This window comes from Centruroides sculpturatus, unplaced genomic scaffold, assembly GCF_000671375.1.
Source record: "Centruroides sculpturatus isolate CEXI.00-Female unplaced genomic scaffold, Cexi_2.0 scaffold1439, whole genome shotgun sequence".
Taxonomy (NCBI): Eukaryota; Metazoa; Arthropoda; class Arachnida; order Scorpiones; family Buthidae; genus Centruroides; species Centruroides sculpturatus.
In genome coordinates this window covers 144,901-154,112 of record NW_019385566.1, presented here as the reverse complement: position 1 = coordinate 154,112, position 9,212 = coordinate 144,901, and the positions used below count along the sequence as shown (strand labels likewise).

At 33.4% G+C, this 9,212-nt stretch overlaps 1 protein-coding gene across 4 annotated transcripts in view; it reads right to left on the bottom strand.

The window, feature by feature from the left end:
• Window positions 1–9,212, bottom strand: part of LOC111640185 (RNA-binding protein 40-like) — a 40,771-nt gene that overhangs the window by 30,105 nt on the left and 1,454 nt on the right. For 2 of the 4 annotated variants that reach the window (XM_023386187.1, XM_023386185.1), the window contains exon 2: window positions 1,557–1,710. In XM_023386187.1, coding sequence (XP_023241955.1) covers window positions 1,557–1,679 — 123 coding nt within the window. In that variant the 5' untranslated portion in view covers window positions 1,680–1,710. Of the gene's footprint in view, window positions 1–1,556; window positions 1,711–4,097; window positions 4,177–5,382; window positions 5,743–9,212 lie in introns of those variants that run through there. The other 2 variants (XM_023386188.1, XM_023386186.1) reach the window with 2 other exon arrangements.

The following is a 9,212-nucleotide window of genomic DNA, read 5'->3' as shown; positions in this document are numbered from 1 at the left end:
TCCTAGTCGGCAAATTTCAAATGTCCGCTAGTGATGTGGCGCTACAATATTTGGCTATGTCTTGGCTACTTTAATATTATTTTTACGTGTTTTAGCTGGCAACACTCATTCGACCATGAAAGGGAGCCAGTATTTAAACGAGGCTTAATTTTCTAATTTTTAACGATACAATAGCGACGATTATTATTTTAAAAAATTTTTGTTAGGCTTAACATCAATGAAAATTCAACGCGAAGTAGGTTAATAGTGATATACTAATTACATGGGATATAATAATATACTACACTAATAATGGACTTTTTCATACTTTTCGGTTATCCGACTTTTCAATTATTCGACCAACCCCAGTCTCCAATTGAGTCGGATAATCAAGGCTCTACTGTATACTGAAAATTTAAAATGTCATCTGGTTTTTTTGGTAAGTACAGTGAATTCAAAAAATAGTACTTAAATTAATCATTTTTTAGCATTAAAATCCTGTGAAATCAATTACTGTATATCAGTTAGAAATTAGAATCATATTATATGCAATACAAGTCAATAGCAATTGAAGAAATAGATAACACTGTGAATGCGAATGTAAAAAAGAAAAGGATATAATTACTGCATTGTATCACTAAATAACAAGTTATTAACAAAATATGAATACAAAAAATGTGAAAAGGCAATTTGTTTATTATGCGTAGAAGTCTTGTACAATATGTATAAATTTAATGATGCATAATAAATGGTTAGTAAACACAGAAAAATCTTTGCATAATATGAAAAATAGAGAGAAATTATTTTTGTACTTGTAGTTTTTATTTTTNAAAATCTGCTGGTTGTTTCAACATCTGCCATTACACCAGACATAAAGAAGATTGCCGCCAGCATCCAATCTCAGCCATCACATTAATTGCTTGGAGGTCCAGCAGTAAGTCAGTAAACTTAATCCTAATTTGGCCCTTCTTCACAAAAGGTTGTGCATTCCTGATATAATGAAGATTTACTTCTTTTATTTTAAATTTGGTAATTTTTCTAATATTTACTGAATATTTTGCAATTACAATTCTTAAAATTTGATAGTGGGATTAATAGTGCATTCCTAGTTATAACGATTTAAAATTATGTGAAAAAACATCAATTATCAGAATAATATCCTGATTACAAACACAATTTAATAGATGATTGCAGAAGATGAAATTTACATTTAAATAACTTCTAATCTACCCAGAAATTTTATTTGAAAGATTTCAATTCTAGCTACACATTTTGCTTTATCACATATTTTACTGTTCATTTGTATTATAAAAAAAAATTGATATTTGAATGCGAGGTCTAGATCTAGCTATAGATTTCAATGTCCTATTACTCCTTACTATTTCATTATTCTAGTTTATAATTTTTTAATAAATGAAATTAAGATTAAAAAATATTATTATTAATTTCCGTTTTTAAAATAATTGGTTTAAATTATTACCATAATTAAATCATCAACAAATGCTTTCAACAAAACACAGTAAAATCAATGTAACATCATATGAATTTTATATGATATAACTGAAAATGATACCTACCATTCTCCCAGTATTTGACATACAACGTACTTTAGTGGCTCCAAAATGCTGAAGCAATTCTTCTTTCTCTTCAGTAGTAAATTCAGAAGGTAAGTGCTTAATTATTAAAGTTGTCGATTCCATAATTGACAATTTTACTTCAATGAACCAAAAACTGCATTATAGGAAATAAGATATATAACATCACATTTATAATAGTTTAAGTTTTACAACATATAAAACACATCTTAAATTAGAATTATTGCTAAATTTTAAAAGTTTTTAAATAAACTAAATACATTGCATAACATAAATGATATTCTTGTAATTTTTGATATTTTCTTTGCAAAACTCATAACAATTATTATAAAATACGTTATTAAATTTACGGATCAAACTATTTGGTTAAAGATTGTAATTATGTAAGTAAAAAATATTCATTAAAAGTTGTTGAATATCCTTAGAAATATTTATAAAAGTGAATTAGCCACTGTTAGAAATATTTAGAGCTCATCATTTTCGTTTTACATATACAGTTGTCCCTCTATAGTCCGACGTTTTTTAATCCGACATGCTCAGTAGTCCGACAAACCTCCCGTCAAGGTACCCGTCCCCGTTACGTGTCTGCTTGCACAGAAGCATGTCGCGATGTGAATCTCCCCATCCAATTTTTACACGATGACACNAGGGGTGGCCAACAGTTTTTTCCTCCGGGCCGAATTGGAAAGAAAACTTTCTTCACTGCCCGAATCAGAGGCGGCCCTAGCAAGATTTTCAGGTGATGCGAGATCTTATTGTGGTGTCACTCCATAGAGACTAAACTGTACATAGAGATTACAGATACACTTTTCACATTGGGTACAGAAAGCCGTTGACTCTTTTTTTTTTTCTTTAGGATCAGAATTTTTCAACTTTCCTATAAATTCACATCGTCAGGTTGTAGAGAATTATTGCAGATCCATTCAAAGTTCAGTCCAATATTCAGAGATTAATTGTGGGCTGCAGTACACTACACCCAATTAAATTAGCTTCAACTTTTTATTTCTTTTTGCAAATTGGCTCAACACTTTTTTGGCTGTGATTTTTCTGGGGAGGGCACCAGGTTAACTGGGGAGGCCGTGCCCACCCATGCCCCCTTCCTGGCTATGCCCATGTATAGATTTAATCTCTAAATCTTATATACATGCTGAAATACTAAGTATACTGTTTTAATACGTCAATATCACTTGACAAGTAGTTTCTTTTAAGAAGCTTTTCACTTTACATTCAAATTATATATTTTGTTTCACAACTTTATTGTTTTGAAATGAATTATTAAAGAATATCACTAAACTATCTTATTAGAAACATTGTCAGATAACAGAATCTAGCTACATGTTGCTAGATTTAGTGTAGTTAGTTATTGCTAATATTTAGTGAGAAAGTATATTTATATAAGTGCTTGCTTTTGCATATTAAAAAGAATATAAATTGTTGGTAAACATAATTTTTTAAAATTAATAATTCAAAGAATGAAAATTTCTTTACACTTTATTATACTTTTGGTTATGTTTAGAATGATTTTAAGCAAAAGTGAATAATATCTCTTTATTAGATATTTTAAGTTTTTCATAATGTTGTAGAAATATGTAATTTATGCTGCATAAGAAATTTTGTTTACATATGTCCTGTACAAAATATCTCGTTTTGTTTTCTATATTATATTTATTGTATATAATATACATTTACTTATATATATTATAGTGTATAATAGTGATGTACTGTACAAGTAATAAAGCTTTTACATGCAGCATATAAACTTTGTTTATTTGTAATTACATTGTTNCATACCTGTCGGATTATCAAGGGACAACTGTATTACATTGACTATTTTATTTACAAAACTCATGGATAATTAGCCAAATTTGTCAATTAAAAATTCTTTACATTTACATCAAGTAAAGATGTGCATTCACCAGTAATTTCAAAAAAGAATAGAAAATTTTCCAAAAATCTTTTCCTAATTAAAATTTATTTAGTTTTTTTACTTATATTGTGTCCTGTGTTCTATTTCTATACTACTCATGAATTAGCAATCACATTAGGTGGGAATTTGTATTAAAACATTTTTATTCAAACACATTTACGGATCCTATCAATGATTCAATCAGGATTTTGGCTCCCCCAAGATTAAATCCTGAGTGTGCCAATGGTATACTGTTTATCATACCTATTAATATATTTAAGAAACATACTTATTTCTCAGGGAATTAGCAATTTAATTGGCATGATAATCCACATGCAATATTCCAGAAATAGTTTTTTTTACAAAATTTGCTCATAAGTTAAAGTATTGTCTGTTAGACTCTTCTTTATAAAATTTAAACACATGTATTATATTCAAATTTCTCAAATTGAAACAACACTGCTCTGTGTTATTTAAGCTGTTGAAATTTTTTTTCATTATTAAACAAATTAATTTTTCATTAATAGTAAAAAAATTATAAAATAATAATTATTAATAACTCTAACAACAAAATTAAACAGATCAAACTTATTTTTAAAATAAATTTTTCAATTTACCTAAATATTAATCCATTCACATGTGTTTACTTTACTATACATTTCACGCGGAATAAGAATAGTGTTGCCAGTTTTAACATTCCAAAACCTTTTTAAATTTAATATTTTTAATAAAATTGCAATTTTGTATACTAAAATATGATAAAATGTTATAATAAATTATTATAGTTATTTATTTGTTCATCTCCGTTTTGGATGTTTTCAAGTGACAGGCAACTAAATACTGTAATCTAATGGCGTAGTTCAGAAAATGTACGTTTTCTCTAGCGAACTATTTATCTGTTTGTCATTTAGAAACACACTTTTGCTTATATTTCTATTTTACATTAATCATTTATATTTCTGAAAAGATGTATAGATTTGAACTGCTTAAAAATAACTATTAAATGAATTACAATAATAAATGGCCCAAGGCAGAAGCAGTTAAGGCGTTGTCTACCGCTCTAGAAAACCCGAAATCAAATACGAACAAGCAATTCCAAAAATCTTTTCGTGGGCGGATGTTCCAAATATGTCAAGTCTTCACTTCACAGACACATCCAATGTGGGCCTTGCCGAATCCACAATGGATATAGTTATAAACGCAATCTTAATGGCTCACAAGTTAAAAAAGCGGGCCGGACGGCAGGTCGAACGATGAAAGTGACAGCCTACCATTCTGGGAGACCGAATTCGAATCCGGACGGGTCAAATAATCCCCAGGAATTTTTCGGGTGATGGTCCGTTCAGATATGTCGTGCCCCGTCCCTCACCACCCGGCCGCCCCATTGTGAGTCTGGCCGAACCCGTAATGGGCTCGCAAAAAGAGGCCCTCTTAGATGCCCACAGGGCGAAAAGAGTAAAAAAAATATTCAAAACTAGTTTAAAGTTTACGCTAGTGCTGCTTGGGAATTTCTAATATAGTTTCCAATTTTTAAACTGATTTTGCATGTTGGTAACATTGTCGTGAACATGAAGGTAAGGAGATAAGGTGATACCTATAGATAACTTTCAGTATAATGATAATTAAATTTTATTCCATTGAAGTAAGGCAATAAAAGATAATGTATACAGTATTATCGATAATAATTACTGGTATGCCAAAAATCAAGTTGAATAAAAGACCTTGAAGTTTAGTTAAATACAGGAAAGTTATATTTAATTTCATTCATTAATTTAAAATCAAAACAAGCATAAAACAAAAGATTTATGGTTAGTTTCTTTGATAAATGATTATTAACCGCTAAAGCTGTCTTATCTTTTAATCAGCATTGTCTACTTTTTAAAGTTTAAGTATATTACGAACCGTTTTAATGGTTTAATGTATCCTCATTACAAGAAGTTATTCATCAAGGTGTTGGAATCGAAAGAAACTTTACTAGCTTAAATGTAATGACGATTATAATAAGTGATTACAATATCACAGCAGAGGGACAATTTCCTGTGAAACAACGGTACAATTTAAAGGAACAACCGTGTATGACTTTCTCCTTCCTGAATACATGCGACCATACGGTTAAGCATAGAGAGTCCAGGCACAATATGACATCATGCGACAGATTTGACCACAGAAGTTACAACTTCCATTTCAGAACCTTCACACTCGTACATGGTTGAAGCTAGCATCCCAAATGGGACCAGAGCTTCCAGTAGCGTAGCGTAGGGGGGCGGCAGAGGCGGCACTTTTTAGGGGCCGGCAAAATTTGACAATAAATAATAATAATATCTTGTAAGAATTTGAACCATTTTATTTCATATTTTCGTCCACCTACGATTCGGACCGACTGAAATGAGCACGGAATAGTGTTACCATACGACTCGCCGTCCGGGGATATCGTGCGCGACCTGTCGACCGTTTTTTTTTTTTTTTTTTTTGCTTATACTCATATCTACCTCCAATATCCAATAGGGCTAAGTCATCCAGATTACTTACGTTAGTCCTAGCCAAGTCTCCCTAGTGGCTAACTGTAACTGATTTAGAACCAGCATGCACTGCAATTTATTCTTCATTGCAAAATGATATATGCATGCGTCAGGAACTTCTGTTCGAAGAAACCTCACCTGCCGTCAGGGTCGGCGATTTTAAAAAGGTGGCAACACTAGCACGGAATTTTTCATTACTTATTCTGTGACCAAACTGAATTTTAGTCTTTTAAATTGAGATACCTAAATAAGAGGGCGGCGAAATTTTCCTCCGCTGACACCCACGCTACGCCACTAAGAGCTTCCACAAATACTAGGTGGGCAACAAGTATGATCATATTCCTGGATAACGCTTCTGTGCGGCCAAGCATTATCTTGCTGGAAAATGGCTATTTGCAGCCCTTCCACTTGAACTTGTTGCTGGACCTTCAATGCTCTTTGCACCATTGCTAGATGTGACCGAAGATAGATTCTAAACTCGGTGTGCCACTTAACAGTAAAAATATGATAAAAATACTCACCAATGGATCTCCACAATAATATAATGGTCATCCGATCCAAAACAGAAGAGTAAATATGATACGCTCCCAGCATCCCAGCTTCATTCTAGATGTGTTAAGCTATATGATAGACAAAAGAAAAGAGGAAGTACAAGGCTAATACGATTTCTAACCCAAGTCGTCTTCTGGTCCTGACAGGTCGAGTCCAAACACGGAGAATAGCTCACTGCTCTTACTGATATGTTTTGAAATAAATAAATTTTTTAATTACACGACAATTACAAATATTTCATATAACAGTTTAGTTATATGAAATATTTTATTTTCGTAATATCTGGAGTAAAATAATAAGAAAAATGCGAATATTGTAATCTTAATAACACCTTCCTAATAACGGTTGGTTTACCTTTCTGAGTGATTACGACTTGCAAACACTGGGTAGCATATTCTTATCCTATATTCTTAATTAATAACCAAACCCACATTTGTTCGAGCAGTTTTGTCAGTGCACATTTCCGGTAGGAGTGGGTGAATGCTGCAATGTGTGGTAACAACCTCACCAGACGTTTTAGCATATCTCAATGAATCAAGTTTGTGGAATTTATTGTCGTGTTCCTCTCATCATTCCAAAGTGAGTTTCGTCTGGTGACATGTTCGTTATCATATTGAAACATGGCATCTTTGTCAGAAACATAGTCTGGAGATACGGGTGAGGATGAACACCTAACAGGTCTCATTATCGTTCACCACTCAAGTATTGTGGGATGACGAGCAATGGTCCTTGCCAAGAGAACACTTTCCAGACCATGATACCCCCATCACAGCTCGTGGAACCCTGTCTGTACAACCAGGGGATGCGGCTTCTTGCTATTTATGACAAATTAGGACCTGGCCATCAGTGTGGTTCATCGTGAAATAGGATTCGTTACTCCAAATGACCTTCTTCCACATGTCCGAGGTCCGATGACGGCTTTCCCTCGTCCCTGCAAGGTGTTGTTTGCAATGTCGCGTGGTCAATAGACGCACCCGTGCAGGTCAACGGCTACCGAACTCCAGCTGATGCAAGGTACATCACATGGTCATTGTCGAAACCCGTCTGCCTTGACCACTGTTATAGTGGGCGTAAGCTGTTCCACTGTAACACGTCTTTGTTCAGATGCCAGTCTTAACACGTGACACTCACGTCTGGAATCAACCATACGTGGGCTGGTCATTGTGTGAGCTTTTTATGGATGTTTGTGCATGGTCCGTCTACTCATGGTACAACCTGAGTACCGTGGTACGAGAACAACCAACGAGTGCAGCTGTTTCAGAAATACTGGTACCTGCCCGGCGGCTCTAACGATCTATCTGGCAACTATTGGCTTCTACTATGTAAATGACAAGTAAACACCTCACACATCACAACTGCAGTGAACTGTAACATGCAATTACAGATTATCCCTTTACCACTTCCGAGAATCGGTGAGGAAATTACACAAAACGATCACTCCCAATGCATTGATCGTTCAGAGTAATTTCCATTAGAAAATTCCATCCATTTTTTCGACAACAGCTTATCTTTTATTATTATTATTTTTATTTTTACAAGCAAATGGAAATGTCAGTCGACAATGTTCAATGTTATTTTATATGTTATTCAATGCTAGTCATATAAAAAAGTCCTTGAAGATCAGATATACAGTATAACACAAACTAAAATTTAATTATATTACAAACAATTACAGTTATTACAGTTATTACTTGATTGCATTTTAAGCATAATTACTTTCGACACAACGCTCTACTTAAATAAATAATTGTAAATAACTATTTATTTAGCCTGACAATTAATTATACTAAGAAATGTTTTGATGACAAATTTTTCACGGATTCACGGATAAATCGGCGTATTAAAATTGTTAATTGTTATTAAAATTGCAAGTCCATTAGGGGTTCGACCATACCTACAATGGGGCAGCCGGATGGTGAAGGATGAGTTCAATATATCCGGATGGACCACCCCCGAAAAATTCTTGGGGTTTTTCGATCTGCCGGATCCGATAAGTGTCACTTAAGCCACTCGGCCAGCAACGATACAAATGTTTGCAGTTGGCAGCTTCAAGAGGTCAATTTTTAGTGTAAAATTTTCTATTTAACATTTAACTAATCCATAGATTTCGTGATAAAACACGGAACTCTGAAATTTAATGAGTAAACTTTACAATATACGGGTCATATCTGATGAACTATAAAATATCAAATCAAATTTCACATTAAGACATAGTATTGCTAGACCAGTGATTGTTTTACACAACATACGCAACTTTGTCTAGGGCCCCGCATTTTTAAGGAGCTCGGATACCTACAAGTATCTGCAAAATGATATTACAGTCCACTCCCTATAACACTGTTGATTATTCCGTTTTATATGAATTCCATGTTGTACGAGTCACTTAGATTTTACAAATACGTGAGCCGTTTACAGCCCGGCACACGTATTCGTAAAATCTAAGTGATTCATACAACATGAAATTCATATAAAACGGAATAATCAACAGTGTTATAGGGGGTCGACTGTATACTAGGAGTGCTTCCAGTTAATTACTTGCTAAGCTAGAGCATCTCATTGGTCAACACTAAAAGAAATGACATCATCAAGGGCGCATGGCCTGGTAAAGAGGTTTTTAATACAGATGAATAAGCAAACCAAACCGTTTCATTCGAAACGGGC